Below are 17723 nucleotides of genomic sequence, written 5' to 3' on the forward strand. Positions count from 1 at the left end.
TTTAATGTCAACACCTAAAGCATTTATTTTGATGCTTTCAATTTTTTTCTCTTTACATATGATACATTCCAAATTTTACAAGTCATCCACAGATATTAAAGTTATAGCCAATTTATTACATGTATTACTTCCCTGATAACTGAAACCATGTTATATAAACATTTCTAAACTGAACATAAATACATGCAAAACAAATCAGAAAAGAAAAAGAGTTTAAGTAAAGAATGGCTAACCTTACCAAAAAAACCCCAAGGATAAATTGTGTACTTTGCAATTACTTGCAGTCATTATTTATCAGCCCATTCAACCTCAGTCTCAAGACTATGGTACCCAAGAAAAATAAGTTCTATCAATATTTTGTCTACGTAGAAAATCTGTCAGTATTATTAATTGTACCAGGTCACCTTTCACTATTTTTTAAATATCTATGCCCACGGTAAACTGAATTTTTAAATTCAAATTTAAATAATATGTTACCTGAAGCTATGGAATTCAGCAAAAGCAGCAAGACTGTCAAGTCAAAGAAACAGCTCTCTAGCAAAGGAAGAATCAAACTTTTATGCATCGTGCACAGCCAAAACTTGACAAATAACCTAATTCAAGAATGGGAATGCAAATATGGAACCTCAGTGACGATTATCTTTCTGATGATTCTGCAGATGTAGGAAGAAAGACAAAAATGGACTATTTAATACTGGCCTAAGGAAACAAGAATTGAAATTGGCCAAGTTTTCTATTTCGTATTTCATGTCAATACTATTTCCAAGCTTTTGGAAAACTATCCTGTACATCATAAATATACAAAATTCTGCTGAAGCATTACATCTCTAAAAATATGAACAATTCAGTCAAACCTATTCTAACTGAAGACACAATAGACATTAAAAAAGATTACTGGTCTGGATTGAAGGGGAAATAAGAGAGCAAAACTTCATCAAAGTATCGTTTTGATTATTTAAAAAAAAAAAAAAATCAGAGTTAACTTGCCAGAAGCCTGGAGGGACTTGAGGTCATTGATTTTTCTGTCAATAGGCATAAAGTCACTTTGAGAGATGTCTTGGAAGTCTAACACAGTATTTGACTACATATAACTAGAAAAATCTTGCCTTCAGGCACCCACATACCAAGTGCAAATCTGTGCAGTTATAGAATATATTTATAAAATATACTATAAGCAAATATCTTTACAGAACTTTAGCCAAGTGCATACTATGCCAGAAAGTAAATATACCTGATGGTAAAACAGAAAGGAATGAACAGATGCAAACACACAGACAGAGTAACTGCTGCCCTTCAAACAATAGAGTAATCTGTTCATTTGTGTCTGAGAGTTTCTATTTGCAGAACTGAAATCTAATAAAAATGGGATTTGAAATTATAGCTTTTAAAATCAACAAAAATTAAGAAAAAAATCCTCATGTACTTTTCCAAATTAATATAAAAATCACATTTCACATGACATTTTTTGTTATGTATTGTCATCGACTTGAAACATCTTCTAGAGCACAAAGTCAACCCTTAAATATTGAAAACCACCATCAACCCATGGAAAATAAAAAGGTTTCCCTGCTAAATTCCAATGACAAACTATACAATACTTCTGTGGAGTGCAGTGCTCTGGAAATAGCTTTAAATTAAATTGTTTTACATGGCAAGCTAATGTTAATTATTTTAGTAAAAAAACAAAAAAAGTCCCTATAAGAACACAAGTGGCAAAATCATTTTAGATGCACTAAATGAAAGTTAACCACTGATACAGACAGCTACATCTATTTGCTACATTATTTGCATCCTTACTTCATTCCATTGCATGTACACACAGTTAAGTATTAAAATGCAGAATAATAAATAAAATAAAATAAAATAAAATAAAATAAAATAAAACGGCTCAGATTACTAGCACAGGGCAAAACATAATACATAGTTGTGCTCAATCTAGTCTCCATTTCAGCAGTCTCTTTTCCTCTTTTAGTTCATAAGAGAAATCATGGCCAGACTTCCAAAAAGAGTCATTCCTTTTATATGAGAAGCTTAAGTTCATTTGCCCAGGTTCTATAACCCAAGAGGTTTCATGTGAAGGAAGCACAGTGCAAATAATAATACTAATAAAACCTGCTTACACAGAAAAAGAAGCTTACATGGTTATTATAACTTGTATCTTGACGAAATAAACTGGAAAACAAGTTAAATAAAAGGACTGGGTTCTTTTTATTTTATCAGACTTTTTTTTCCTAATCCGTCTTTTGTTTGAAAAAGCTTATTGGGTTATAAAAATCATCATCATAAAGTTCCAGTCTTCAGAAGATAACAAATTATAAATGCTGCCAATCAATGCCAACAAGGGTCTGATTTGCTTCTTGTGCATGTCCAATTTCTTCTGTGATACTGTGCTGTTGCCAGAGCTTTTGAATCTTTTTAAATCGTTCTTTGCAGAGATGCAAGGGATTCCCACGTCTGAAAATGACAGAAGATACATATCAGGAAATGAACATTTGTAAAAGTTTTGTTTTCACATGCTAAACAAAACCCTGATATAGCCTTGAAAGTTACTGTCTGAATATTACAGTTGCTAAAATTACATTGAGTATTGATACCAAAAAATCTGATCCTTTAGTACCTACTTTCAGAGGCGTAGCAGCACAGCTCTACACGCAGGTCACTGCCACTTCATGCTATGCTGATGGGAGCAGTATGATCAGCTACTGCTGCAGCAACAGCTATTTTCCCACCCCTTCCACAAAAATATCACTTGGGGCTGCTGCCCTGGTGCACCCATCCTCTCCCTCCCCGGTTACATTACTGCCTAATGCAGACACTACCAAAACTTTCTTTCCTATCTACATGATGTAAAGAGCTGTCTTCTTTTAACATCACTCCTTATGTGCACACCTCTTGTGTCCAAGACAAGGTGATACACCAACTTGTCTTAGCCTATGGTCCTATACTCCCCATACTAAAAAGTACACTGGGAGAAACATAAGCTATAAAAGCAGAAAAACTAAGGAGAGAAACAAATGATGCATCTCATAATTCCATTCTTTTGGGGCTATCTGGGTATGCATTATATCAAACCTAGAGAGAAACTAATACGGGTCAAATAAGTCTTTTAAGTCTGTGGAAATATAATGCTAGATTCTAAAGTGTAACTATGCCGCTTGTCCAGTATTATTGGTGTCATACAACAAAAAAATTACTTAGTTGAACAAGGCAAGCAAGATCTTGAATAGGCAATCCAGTCTACACTCTGGTAAACATGCTACTCATCTTATCTCCTGCCATTGTTGTACCAAAAATGTGCCACTTGTATGAAAAAGAACATGCTAAATCATAGACATTTTTGTTCCCTGTGACTGCTTTTAAATGCCATAATTCAGAGCAGCCCCTGGACATGTGTAAATTGGTATCAGGATGAGGGAATTCCGAAAGTAAGATTTAAGCAACCTTTGCATCTCACTCCAACTATTACATTTTAATTCTGAAATTCCTTAAAATTCTTCATGTCTGCAAAATTAGCAAGTGTTAAATATGCCTGAGCTCTAAACTGCTCCTCTCTCAAAAATGAAATGACCTTGTCTCCCTGTTTTATCTGTCAAAGGTTAGGGTGCTTTTGGTAACTTTGTAGCTGTGTGGCACAGTTGGTTGACTGTGTACATTTAGGTATAGGTTATAAAAGGACTCGTATGCAATGTTTTGGATGTTCAAGAAGGTGGCTGGACAAGATAACCTCTTGGGGTCCCTTCCAGCCCTACTCTTCTAAGATTCTATGACTTGAGTATAGAAACAGATTCAAAATGACAATATTAAATGAAACTAGAGGTAATATTAATATTAAAGGTGTGAATTCTGGACAGGATAAGTCTATGGATACCAACAGTAATCTGCTTACATGTTTACATTTGCCCCTTGCTTTATATTAAAGTGATGTTAAATGAAATCATCTCGGGAAGCTTTTACCAAGGATTGACAAGAGTAAAAAAATATTTTAATAATAAATTCTACATATAAGCATGATCTTTATTTGTCAGTAGCACTGTTTACAGAGCTTCACAAAGTCTCAGAGAATATTTAAGAATTCTTCCCCTTCAGGATACCTCTTTATATCAGACAAGTTTTCATGAGATTTTTCTAACATTAAGTAAATGTTAATTCTAGGTTTATTTTTAAAAGATTTATTTAGCTCTTTTTGCTGCCTACAATTATGACATTATTGCCCAGCTATAGTACTTAGCTTAGATAATTATAATGTATAATTAAGACTTTATGAACCTTTATAACCTTCTTTAAAAAAAATTACCTGAGTCCCTGGTCTGTCTCTCCGTAGTCATCAAGATAAGGAGGAGCATAAAAGCAGCCCTTTGTTTTTCCAGCTAAAAAAAGCACTTGACATTCTCGTACTCTGGACAGAAACACACACAGGACATTATGGTCATTAGCTTTATAATGTGGATGAAGTTTCTAAATTACCCTGAATTACCAGTAAGTGTGAATATGTACACAATGCAAAGTTTATAGTATAACTGCATCTAAAAAATAAGGTGAGAAATACATGGGAAAAGTCTCTTATGAGTTTTCGATTTTTTAAGAAACCATACTTTTATAAAACAGGAAGGTTTCCAGGTGTTGTGTTCTGAAGTACAATGAAGACAAAAACATGAACCTGTTCAGCCTCCACAAGAGAAGGCTGAGAGGGGACCTGGTGGCCATCTATAAGCTTACCAAGGGGGATCAGCAGGCATTGGGGGAGTCCCTGTTCCCCCCAGCACTACCGGGAGTAACTAGAAATAACGGTCACAAGCTGGCAGAGGGTAGATTTAGGCTAGACATCAGGAGGCGCTACTTCACAGTCAGGGCGGCTAGGATCTGGAACCGACTTCCAAGAGAAGTGGTGCTGGCTCCTACCCTGGGGGTCTTTAAGAGGAGGCTTGATGATCACCTTGTTGGGGTCATTTGACCCCAGTACTCTTTCCTGCCATGGCAGGGGGTCAGACCTGATGATCTGCTCAGGTCCCTTCTGACCCTGCCAGCTATGAAACACTATGCTACTTTTCTTCAAATAGTACCATCCTTACACACAATATACTGTTAGTTACATTTACTGGTAATAGTCACCTTATGTTCATACATACTACATAGCCTACTAATAACATTTTTAGATACAGCTATATCCTTACCTAAGAAATATGCCCACTCCAGAGCCACATAAATATGTATGTGCAGTACAGGCTCCAACATCTTCCCCGTCTAACTCTGTTTGACAACAGTAACTCTGAGAACACAGCATGGTCCCACATACAAGGCACAATGTTGGTGCTCTGCTTTTATCACCACCTGATTTTGGACACCTTAATGTGAGCACACAAAAAATTTGTACATGACAGTGAATAAAGTTCAAACCTTTACTATACAATAAAGACTTAAATGGCAAATCAACAGATCTAACATCATTCCAGAAGCATCTCTAGATAAAGTTAAAGCCCCAATAACCCTGAAATTTCTATTTCATAGGCATCTCAATTAAACAAAGGTTTGGGCTTCCAGCGGCTGCAGCAGGGGTGAGGAGGGGCACACACACAGCAGTGAGTGAGGGAGGGGGGCGGGGGCTGGGGCAGGCGCTGCATAGCCAGGGTGGGGTGCAGAACAGAGCTGCGAATGGCTCGTCCAAGGGGCATGGCTCCTGGTGCTATGTGCACCCCAGGAAGGCATGAGGCTGTGTGCCTCTGGATCATTGTGCAGGGCAGGGACAGGCTGCCACTGCACACTAGGGCTGGGGGCTGTGCTGGTCTCTTCCCGGCAGGGTGGGGCTGGGCCACGCTGCACTCATGGTGGACAGCAGCGGTGCTGGGAGGGGGCAACAGGGGGAGAGGGGGCTGCAACCACCCCAAAATTCACCTTGGGGGAGCTCCCAATACATTCATCCTCTAAGGGGGTGAAAAACTCCTAGACTGAACTCCCTCTGCTCTCTCTATCCCCTCCCGTTCTGAAGAGAGAAACAGGCTGGGAGCTCTGCAGACAAGTTACAAAAGATACTACATTTTGAAAGTCTTTATCTGATACCTCAAGCAATGAGGAGTCAGATTTTCACCTGATTAGCCATTTTTGAAGCTGTCTACAGCTGTGCACTTGTGTTTGGTCACAGTTACAGACTGCTTTCTTTGGTTAGATTGGGTGGAAATTGTCAATTCTGTCTGTACCCTTTATGATTTTCTAAATCCTTTAGGAGATTTTCCACTTCATCAGTACCATGGCTTTTAAAGCTCCTCATCATAACAGCATAAAACTTACGAGAAATTAGATGCTTGATTAATGAGGCAGCTGTAATCATCTGGAAGGTCTATTAATTTGTTAGAATCTCTTGCATAGCTAGAATGAAAAAACAGATTACCACTTAAAGTTTAGTAAATAATGGACACAATCATTGCAAAGTCATTTAATCTTCTCAAATGTACAAAGGAAACTTTTTTGCAAATATCAACACCTTTTAATTTTGGCTTTCATACCGTATATCTTTCCTTATCTATGGTACTGCATTATACTGGCATATAGCTGTAATAAATTGCATATTAAAATTACTGTAAACACACTGTGCTCAAAATATTGTATAGCTTACTAGAAATCAAAATGCACTCTTGGATAATTAACTGATACTGAATTGCAGGTGGGGCATGCTACAACTATTGGTCTAATCTCAAGCAAGAGATGGCCTTTCAAAAGAAGTACAGAATATGCATACTAGTTTTCTGCTGCTGATGTCAGCAATGTCACTGAGTTAATCACGTATTATGTATTACATAAAATTCAAACCAAAAAGCAGATCAGCTTTTAAATACTTAGCTGTTATCGTTTAAATGTTTGCTGCTATATTGCACTATCTGCTTAGCATCTAGGTGGCACTTACGTTAGATATAACTGATTTACAAAAAAAAAAGATCCCAACATCCCACAACTGAAATACTTCCTGATTCTTTTGCATGGAGATGGTTTTTTATTGATATTTTTCAGAGACACATAAGAGAAAAATTCCAGAATTATATTCTTCCACAATTGTGTATTTTAGCTAAATCCCAGTCTCAAGCATTTTTCCTGCTTAAAGAGATATAAATATTGTAAAGCAAGCCTTATACCGCTAATCTGATCTAACTGCTAGATCAAGAGACTTTTCTGCTTTAGGGAATAATTATTTTTCTGCATTGTATGAACATTTTAATGTTGGATATTCATATAGCTTAAAAATTATGATTCTTGATGTCAAGGTGTTTCCCCCCACAGATTACTAAGATTTTGCATTGTGGAGAATCTTCCTTTCAAGGACTAAAACAAACTGGTGGTGAAATCCAAATTTAACATGATCCAAGAAGCAGCGCAATGCATCATGTTGAGAGAGAAAAGAACTACCAGCAAATCAGTCATGTGCATCTCTTCACTGCTTCATGAATTGCAAAGAACAGAAATAAGAAGCTTAAAAATCAAATGAAAAAATCCTTCTGCTATTCAGTTAGAATATTCTACTGGTATAAAAGGTTACTCCAATTAAAATTAATCAGATGACTGATAACTTTTCGATTTTTAACACATGACTAGGTACTATGTACAGATTTAAAAAGAAAGTTGATTTCTATTATTTAGCATGAAAGCTTAAATAAAGTTTTTATGAGGATTTTTCAGTTTTGTTTCTTCCTTTTTTTGAATTAGCGCAGTGGAACACTAATATTTAGCCTCCTTTGACAAATAATAAATCTTGAGTAAATATTATGCATTAAAAGCCTCCTTAATTCAAACTGATTGCTTTAAAAAAAATAAAAAGACTACATCATTCGCTTTCATCTATTTTGGTCTCAATGATAATGTTTCACTTCTTAAAACAGATAGTTTAGAAAGCACCTTTGATCACCTAATGTTTTTAATTCAAGATTAGGAAACTTTTAGAAAGACAGGCTCTAAACGAATCTAATCAGGCTTGATTCAGGACTTCCTGGATAAGATTGTATGGCCTATATGTGCTGCAGATCAGACTAGCTTAATTAAATTATCCATTCTGACTTTTGACACTGAATTTTTGTAAATACTGTCTTTACTCAAACATGAGAAGTGTTTTTCTTCCAGTCAGGATGGGGAATACAGCACCTTGTCTTACATTCACGTACAAGAAAACCTTTTAAAATATCTTAATCTGCTGCCAAAAACAACATGTGCTCAGTCAGGGAACCCAACTATGAAGCTGATTAAATAAAGACCATATTATAAAACACATGGCCCATGTTGCACAAACATACAGGAACCCACCACAAAGACAGGCTAGTACAGCCCATCTGAATAAGGTCTATGAACTCGGTCCCCTTCAGTGCCAACTCTTTTTCAAGTCATGGTGAGCCATAAGACTGAATACACTTCGGTACGTATTCCCATTCACAGCTGAGCTGAGCTGAGCTGCATCTTTCTTTCCCACTTCCTCCGATTCCTGTTTCTTCACCACCCTTAAGTGGCTAGCAAATTTCACCAAATGGTGCCCCACACAGGTCACCCAGAATCCCTCTGTTGTCCCCTCTCTCAGGCTGGCACATACGATTAATGGCCCCACCCTTTATCAGGTGCAGCAGGACCAGGCTGCCCTGCACCTCATCTGCACAGACATTTTTGGAAGATCTCAGGACTTGTGACAAGAACACTCATTTCCAGTCATGAGTAGGGGAGTTAATTAACACATAGATTCTTTATGGGGTTTACCTGAAGTAGCCCCCAGTACTAAGCAGTGCTGAACTACCAGTAATTATTAAAAAGTTCTGGACAAACTAAATCTATGGATACCCACAATAATTTGCTTACATGTTTATTTCCAAAGTCAGTGTTTTCATATTTGCCCCTCACTTTCATTTGTTTAGGGAGAGCAGTGTTTGACAGCAAGAGGAGGAAGGGCAGAAGGCAAAGTGGGCACCTGACTCCCTCCCTGTTGTAGCAGTGGGAAGGGGACAAATTCAAGGCAAACTACTAAGAATTAGATTTCATACCTAGAAAATATAACATATCTATATATTTTCCATATATAGAATCTAATTATTGGGAGGCGGTTTTATATGCGAGTAATGTGCAGGGGAAATTGCTACATTTAGTTACATAAAAGAGTCTTCTCCCTTGCTGGCCTGAAATCCCATCCTACTTACCTTATGGCTGGTCTCTTGCCTTCCAGGTATCTTTTAACTTCACTGTTACTACACCAACTTTAATAAAGAAAAATAAAATGCCTTTTAGTTTTCAGTAAGCAATGCTTTCCCTGAAACATATCCTAACCAATAAAAATACCAGTGTATATCTGTTTAATACAATCTCTATCCCAAAATAATTTTTTGTGGATGTATTAATCTTTCACTCCAGAAAACATGCATTACAGGGTAAATATTTATACTACTAGCAAGCTGCCCACCATGAATGATGGGGGGAAGGGAGGCAGGCAGGGATGGAGCACTGCCACCCAGCACCCCAGAGTGCCGCCACTCTGCCTCTGGCCCCATACAACCCCAACCCCAGGTCCAGCCCTGTGCTCCCCCTGATGTCTGACCCCGAGGGGGGGATGGCAGGGACAGGGCACCACTGCTCATCATCCCACGCTGCTGCCACCTGCCAGGAACAAGGTGGGTGGAAGCTTGCCCCACCGTCCCCACCGCCAACACCCCATGTCACCGCCGCATCCAAGGGGTGCCTTGCCCCCCCTCCCCCTCCCTGGAGGTGGCAGCAGCACAGGATGCTGACAGCATGGCACTGGCTTCGCCCCCTGCTCCAACCCCTCCATCATGGCGGCGCTTTGCTGTGCCAGTCCGTCTCAGCTGTCCTCTGCATCCCCCTCTCTGCTGGGGACGGAGCTCCGCCATGACGGCAGGGACGAAACTTGCCAGTGCTGCCACTGCCTCTAAGGAGTAGGGCTGGGGAGAGGGGGTGAGGCCACCCCTCGGATGCAGCAGTGAGGGCAGAGCAGGGTGAGGCCAGGCCAGCGCTGCATTGCCATCACCCCACACCTCCATCCCCGCTATCATGGCAGCACTCTACCATGTCAGTCTGTCTCCACTGTCCCCCTCTGCCTCCAAGGAACAGGGCTGGAGGTGTGGTTGAGGCCAGCACTGCGGCCTGTCCCCACTGTCTTGGTGGCACTCCACCATGTGTGGTCTGTGCAGAGCACTCTGACTGGTTGTTTCAGTCAGCATTGTGATTGGCTGCTGAGATAACCAATCAGAGTGCTCATAAAGCGTTATGGACAGACAGGGAGACTAAGGCTATTACTATATTATAGGTTTTTGGTGCAAGATTACTTTACTAAGTGTACACTGTACCTAAATTAGAATTAAGTAAAATTTTTCATACCTTTCTACTAATGTGTTCATAATTTTGTTATTTTCTTGGAAAAGGCAAATAAGGTTGCTTGGCAGGGAAAGATAACTACATAAATGTTCAAACTGGTTTGCCCCATTTACTGTAAACATAGAAAAGAGGTAGGTCAACACAATGCTAGCAATTTCTGAAAGACATTACCAATAGTACATAAAGTTTGACCTTCGATACAATTATTCTGCAAAAGGGTGGCAATTTCTTTTTGTTCCTCCACTCCCACAAAAATAGGATGTTGATTTACTACTGAACAATGCCAGGCTTGGAAGCAAAGTGCTGAGGCACTGACACACAAAACAGATAACAAAAGCAGTGGCAGTGCAAACTCCCCCATCTCACTCCACAGGGTGCGTCAACCTGGACCCACATGGACCACTTCATTGTTCTGTTCAGTCTCCATGCTCCATTAACTCTAATAACATTTTCTCTTTTGAGTTTGCCAGGGAAGTAGCTCTTATGAACTATTAGACACGTCCTCCATTAAAGATGGGGTTGAAAGTTTGGGACAAACTTAACATCCTGCGAAAAAGGGAAGGGTTCTTTTATAATGCAATGCAAAAGATGTGTGTGCTGCTACTTACTGGACTAATAAAATTGTAGTCCTTCTAGAAAACTTTTAAAAGAATGAATATTGCAATCTCACAGATATATTCTGTAAGAACAACTTACCTAAACAATAGTCTAAGGAAAACTACACTTATTTAGTTTATTAGGCATTTAAAAACTCACATATTTTAGTTTTCAAATTAAGTACCCTGAAGTAGTGTGTGTGTGTTTGTGTGCGTGCATGCACATGCATGTGTGTGAGACAGAGATGGAACTTTTCTTTTTTTATAACTTATACCTTCAGACTTACCTTTAGTCCAGACGTCTATCATAGCTGGACCTAAACTAGGATTGTTCCTAACATGGATTCAACTACAAATGGAGCATAACATTACCATATTTGTGGGTTACTTAAGGACCTGCTGCTAATTTCATTGAAATCGGTGAAAGAAGAAGCAGGTTTCATTTGAAGAAAAGAATGCCAGAGATAAGAGTTCAAATAAACAACCACACTTTAGTTATCTTAACCACAGGATTACCAACTTTGCTTCAACATAATTGGAGGACATCAATACAGGTGTAAAAACATTTGGCTTTTACTTTAGAAACACAACTTTTTAAAACTAAGCAGCATTTTCTTTTGTTTTGTATTTTTGGGCAGATGCAGCATTGAGACAGCCCTGCATCAGTAATAAACCTATACGCATTAATTTCAGTTACTATTGAAAAGAAAACTTAATTCAGTATACTTTTCAATACTGAAATAAATGTTTTGTATAATTTCCAAAGCTGTACAACCAAACACAACTAAACAGGCCTTACCTTTAATTTCTGGTGGTGCTGGGACCCCATTTAAATAATGGAAAAACATAGCAGAACATCTCAGGAAAGGCATGATTCCAGCTTTTATACTTCTCCATAGATGCCAGCCTGAGGAAATTTCTTTCAAGGCACTTAAAAGCAAAGATTGTATGTATTTTTATAATAAGTATTTCTGACTAAATTAAAATGCAGAACTAATCCAAGAATGTCTGGATTAACATAATAAATCTTAACTGATTAACCCTAGTTAAAAAATTAGACTAAAACCAGCATTTATTTTGAAATTAGCACTCTAATAATAAAGCAAAATTAGAGAGCCACTAAAATATATATCTCTAGTTACTTAAGCTGAATTCTGTAATTTGATTAGCAAATTATAAAAATGTACTGAGAAATAATAGAAATGTACCAACTTGTCACGTGACTATTTTAAGTCAAATGAATCGGGACTTATTGGACATATCTACATGTGTAATTAAGGTGAAACAAACGCTAGAGTAGTCTGAGCTGGAGTAAACTGCTGCCAGGCACCACATCTACGTGAGCCCAAGACAGCAACAATTTGAGCCACGGCAGAGCAGGCCTGGCCTGGCAGGGAGTAGGGGGAAAGGGGGTCAGCCTCAGGCTCCAGGCAGAGGCATTGGGCAACAGAGGGGCTGGCTGGGGCACAAAGTTGCTGACCATGTGGAGCCGCAGAGCTAGGGGGTAGGCAGGAGTCTGGCCCCTGCCCAGTCACTATCTACATGTGCATTTCAGTGCAGTAAATTACTCTGCCATAAGATAGTACTGTCCATGACAGTACTATCTTATGGCAGAGTAATTAGTTTACAGCGCCCTAATACCAGTGCACCTGTAGATGGTGATGCTTTATTGCAGAGCTAATTAGTCCGCTCTGCAGTAAAGCACAGGTGTAGATACACCGACCCAGTAGCAAAACTTCGGACATAAAATGTAAAACATCAGTATATAAATTTAGTGTTGTGATATTGCAGCTTAATGGAGGAACTAGATGTGGAACCATGGCTATATACTTAGAAACAATTATTTTACCTTCCTGTACACTGGCAAAGAAATTTATGCAAAGCAAGCACTGCCAATTCCTCTTCACTGTTACTGTTTTCTTGGTCCATGCCATTTTCTTCTGAAAAGCAAATGGAAGATAAATGAGGCACATTATAAAACCTAGAAACAACCTGGGGTGTTACTTAAGTTGTTTTTAATAGATAAGCAAGTTTTGGGAATGGAGGAATGTGAGGTATCCAAGAGCAGGCATACCCAACCTCTGGCCCATGACGCCATGGCATCCAGCCCGCAGAGGTCCCACCAAGACAGAAAATTTGGTAGCAGGGGAGCAGTAGAAGCTCCACGCAGCCAGATCAAGCCTCACCCCAGCCACTGCTGTTCCCTGCTCTCATGCATATCCAGATCAGGGTAGCCCCTTCCCCATCCCAGCCTCCCACCCCACACATCTGGATGGAGCCAGACCATTCCTTACACCCACATACCCACTAAAAGGACAGATCAGGGTCAGGCTTCATACCCTGCTGTATTAGCCTGGCCTACCAGATTGAGCCCACCACCCAGATCTGGGTCACGGACAGGTTTGACACTGTCCACCCAGCCCATGGGGCAAAAAACTTGGGCACCATTGTACTAGAGGTATACTACTATAAGCAAAGACCTGACTATACTGGAACCTCTGCCAAACATCTAAAAATCAGGGCTGCCCAACTGGCAGCCCATGGGCTGCATGTAGCTTCCTCAGGATTAACATATGGCTCTTGGGTTCCTGGTTCAAGTACCACTCCCTGCTTTGCTCTGCTGGTGGAGTCCCTGGGTTCCCCCTCCCTACTTGAGCTTCTGCTGTCTGGGAGCCTATGGCCAAAAACCTCAGGGTGACCCAAAAACCTTGCTCAGCATTCATGCTAGTGCAGTGCACCAGCAGTGGTCCACCGTGGGGTGGGGCAGAGGAGGGAACAGCAGTGTACTACAGCCTATATGCGTGGCACGGGGTAGGGGACACATGGCATATTGCAGCATAACCACGTGGCATAGAAACAGGGAAGAGTTAAGTGGCACATCCACACAGGATATGAAGGGGATTAGCGCATCGGCAGGGGGAGGGGATGGAGGAAGCTCATGGCTTGCGGGGTTCACATGGCACATCAGCAGCCTGTGCAGTATGGTGGGCTGGAGGGTGGAGCCCTCACTGAAGTGTGCAGCCCTTTTTCAGGTTGTGCATGGCCTTTTTGGTGGGTTGCTGAGGGTCCTGCAGCCCCTAGGCACTCAGAATTTGGACAGCACCAATCTAAAATGATACTGTTGTATAACAATTTTTTTAAAATGAGAGACTAAGAACATACAAATAAAATACTCCATTAGACAATTACACCTCTGATAACAAGAAAAAGTAGATTGCGTCACGTAAGGAATCAGATGCAACTGTCAATGACTGTATAGACATCCTGTACTACCAGGAGGAAATGTCTCAGAAATTCCCCACCCCCTCAAGGAGAGGGAGCAGTAGAGACATGCAGTCTGTAACCACCCCTTCTCCCCTGCTTTGTGCCTTCCCAAGACAAGGGTGATCCCATTCTGGGGACAAGAACAGTGCCTGCTTTACTACTCTCAGTCACAAGGGGGAGCAGAGTAGTGGGTGAAGGTACCTGCCCAAGATCAGGCTCTGGGAGCAGCCTCCTTCACTCTACTCCCAGTCTCTGGGAGCAGAATGGAAGGAGCACTGGGGCAAAGTTGCTACCCCTAGCAGGGCAGTGGCCAGCTTGGAGAAGAGACAGGAAGCAGCAGCATCTGCTCCTCTCCTCCCCTCTCCCAGACTGGTCAGAAAGGGGAAGGAAGTAGCAAGGCATACCCCCCAGCCCTCTCAAGCTGGGCAGTTTCCCTGGCTTAGGGAAGAGGAAAGGATTAGTGGTGACCGCTCCTCTTCCTTTCCCCTCCTAGACTGGTCTGAGACGGGGAAGAAGCAATAAGAACAGGCTGGGGGCTATGCCTTGCCACTCCCTTCCCTACCTAGACCAGTCCAGGAAGGGAATGAAGCCATGGCACAAAGCTCCCCTGCCTGGAGCACCTGCTCCTCCACTCTGCTCCCAGTCTCAAGGGAAAGCAGTGGGTGAAACAGAATAAGCAAAACCAGCAAAAACAGTCCTGCTGGTATAAGCTGCACTCAGATACTATGAACACTTTGCTGCTACTGTATGCTGGTACAGAATACTACACTAGTAAAGCTAAATGCTTGTTTAGAGAAATACTGGAAGTGAGAGAGATAGATATCATTACCTGTTGATGAGGTAAGTAGAATTTGCACTATGTGTGCCATAGTGACAAGATGGAAGAGGTGAAGATCTCCAGTGGCTAAACTAACGCCTGAAAAATCCTGGCAGTGTATGGCAGGGAAGGACAGCACCAAGCTTACCTGTAAAATAAAACAAGGAAGGACATGCATCTTCTCCCTTTTCCACCATAGCTCAAGAATCTGAGCTTTTATTCTTGCACAGGTTGTAGCCACAACCCTATGTGCTGCAGGACATTTTGATGGGACAAATTTTGAAGGCAGTTTCCCCAGTGGATCATGGGATAGAAAAATAACTATTAAACAATGTGGATTTCCCTGAGGCTGAATTTTGCTTTCACAGCATTCCCAAGAAGGGGCATAAAAATTAGGTATAGCAAAAGAACCATTAAAATGTTAAAGGAAAACATGTGTTCCTAAATAGCTATACCCCTTCCACAAAATGCAATGGTACAGAGAAAATATAGCAATGAGGCTTGGACAAATAAAGATCCTCAAGGACCAAAACTTTAGTTAATATGAATTACTTACCAATAAATGAAGCATGTCAATATCAAGTATGCATGGAAGATTTCCATGTTTTTCATTAGGCACCAGTGCTGAATATTTAAAAAAAAAACACAAAAAAACAACCCACAAAAGGTCTCAATTTATATTATCCAACAAAAAGATTCTATCTCTACTTTTTATACAACCTAGATTACAGCCACCAGACTTGTACATCAAATACTTTAAGGGCTTATTGGAAAATCCTTTCGGTCTTGGTTTGACTTGGTTTACACTACCAGAATAAGTTATTCCATTCACTAGCCTTTAGACTGCACTGAAATAAGGCAAAAACAGTACTTCTAAAACTAACTGCTGTATCCACAGTTCTGATTTGGATTTTTCTTCTCCTAATTACAGTTAGGACTTAAAACAAGAAAAATAAGGTAACAGTATTCTCCCCAAAACTGCCCTCCAAAATACCATCTCTCATTTTAAGGCAAAAGTACATCTGAGATGCTGCTCACTGTATCACTGTAGACCGTATAAATGTTCAAGACACAGCATACAACTGTCTTAAGTCTGCTGGGCTACTGGTGTTTGGCTCCCCTCTGTGGATTTAAACACATCTATAAATTCTGTCAGATTCTTTGCATCTGGCTCTAGCAACCCCTCTCTAAAGTCATCCTTACTCTGAATTTTGTAGATCTATGGCATCTTCTTTGTCTTCCTTACATTAAAAATTAATGATACAACTGAAATTAACTCATGCTTCACAGCAACACCACTTCTGAGACTAATGTGTTGGTTCATGCTTCAAAGTTATTGTCCCTGGCTCTCAACTGACCTTAGCATTGATCACATTTGAAGTTTGCTTGGCAATTATAACAGCTAGAGATTTGCTTTTATATTATAGGTCAGATTGCAGAGAAGAAGATAACCATATAGCTTACTGATATTTCCCAGATGCTGCTACAGACTGGCTTAAATGAAACTCAGTGCAAGCCTTTATTTACCACTCATTTCATGTTGCACTAACGGATTTCCACTGATTTATAATATTTATTTTAAGTTTAGATCATGGAAAGGTAAAAAAAAAAAAAATCATACTTCATTATTACATTATGCCGAAAGCAAATAAACCTGGACATTTAAGCTAACAATAACCAAACAAAATGCATAAAGCAAGCAATCTAGACAACAGCTAGACTTCACTATTCCTTCTGCATTCACTACAGCAATGGGGACACATTTTTAGCAGGCATGCCAAATTAGCCCTTCATTCTGCTTAAGTGCCACTCCAATCCTCTTCCTCTGCCTGATCTCCTGCTCTGCTTTTTGTTCCTTACTCTGTGCTCTCTGCCCAGTCTCCTGCTCTGATTTCTGCTCCCTACCTTACCAGGTGCTGTACTGCCTGTCCCCTTCTTGATCTGTTGTGTGCCACAACTGCTTGTACCCCTTACGGTAATCCTGCTGCAGGCTGGTTATCCCTGCACTTGGATTCATTTAAAAGCAAACAAATCACTATGTTTTAACATTCCAGCCAAAAAAGAATGTCACTAAACCTTGTAACCCCCAATATAAAAATCTCAGATTACAATGAAAATCAGGGTAAGAATATTTTAATTGCATCACACTGTAAAGTAAACCAGCCACCACACTGGACAATATCAAGAACTGACAGAAGCCATGTGTGCACAGGACATGGTTGTCAAGGCAACTTCAATTATCTGGACATCTCTTGGGAGGAACACTCGGCCAAGTCGGACCAGTTACGTTCCTTCCTGACCTGCACTGAAGAACTCTTCCTGGCTCAGGAAGTGTACAGACCTACCAGAGTTAATGGTCTCCTAGACTTGGTCCTGGCCAAAGGAGACGACCCGGTGACCAACTTAAAAATAGAGGGGAGTCTGGGCGACAGCAACCATGAAGCCATCTCATTCACTGTCCATCGCAACGCAGACCAATCTGATAGCAGGGTTGAAGTCTTGGACTTCAAAAATGCAAATTTCAACAAGCTCAGGTCACTAGTAGGGCAAGTGCTGCAGGACCAGGGCCCAAAGGCAAAAGATATGCATGAAGAGTGGTCACTCCTTAAGGACATGATTCTTGAAGCACAAAGGAAGTCCACTCCCACGTGGAGAAAGGGCAGCAGAAGGGCTGGGAAGCCCTCCTGGCTAAATAGGGAAAT

General features: G+C 40.5%; 1 protein-coding gene across 2 annotated transcripts in view; it reads right to left on the reverse strand.

Annotated features, from left to right (window-relative positions):
- UBR2 (ubiquitin protein ligase E3 component n-recognin 2) overlaps nt 1–17723 on the reverse strand; it is a 98510-nt gene continuing 80787 nt past the window's right edge. For both annotated transcript variants that reach the window (XM_019549420.1, XM_019549419.1), the window contains exons 38-47: nt 15578–15645; nt 15034–15169; nt 12790–12880; nt 11740–11870; nt 10348–10456; nt 9156–9212; nt 6283–6360; nt 5172–5342; nt 4295–4396; nt 1–2454 (exon numbers count right to left, since the gene is read on the reverse strand). In XM_019549420.1, the coding sequence (XP_019404965.1) occupies nt 2313–2454; nt 4295–4396; nt 5172–5342; nt 6283–6360; nt 9156–9212; nt 10348–10456; nt 11740–11870; nt 12790–12880; nt 15034–15169; nt 15578–15645 (1085 nt within the window). In that variant the 3' untranslated portion in view covers nt 1–2312. The remainder of the gene's footprint in view (nt 2455–4294; nt 4397–5171; nt 5343–6282; nt 6361–9155; nt 9213–10347; nt 10457–11739; nt 11871–12789; nt 12881–15033; nt 15170–15577; nt 15646–17723) is intronic.

Source organism: Crocodylus porosus, unplaced genomic scaffold, assembly GCF_001723895.1.
Source record: "Crocodylus porosus isolate Cpor-Errol unplaced genomic scaffold, CroPor_comp1, whole genome shotgun sequence".
Lineage (NCBI taxonomy): Eukaryota > Metazoa > Chordata > Crocodylia > Crocodylidae > Crocodylus > Crocodylus porosus.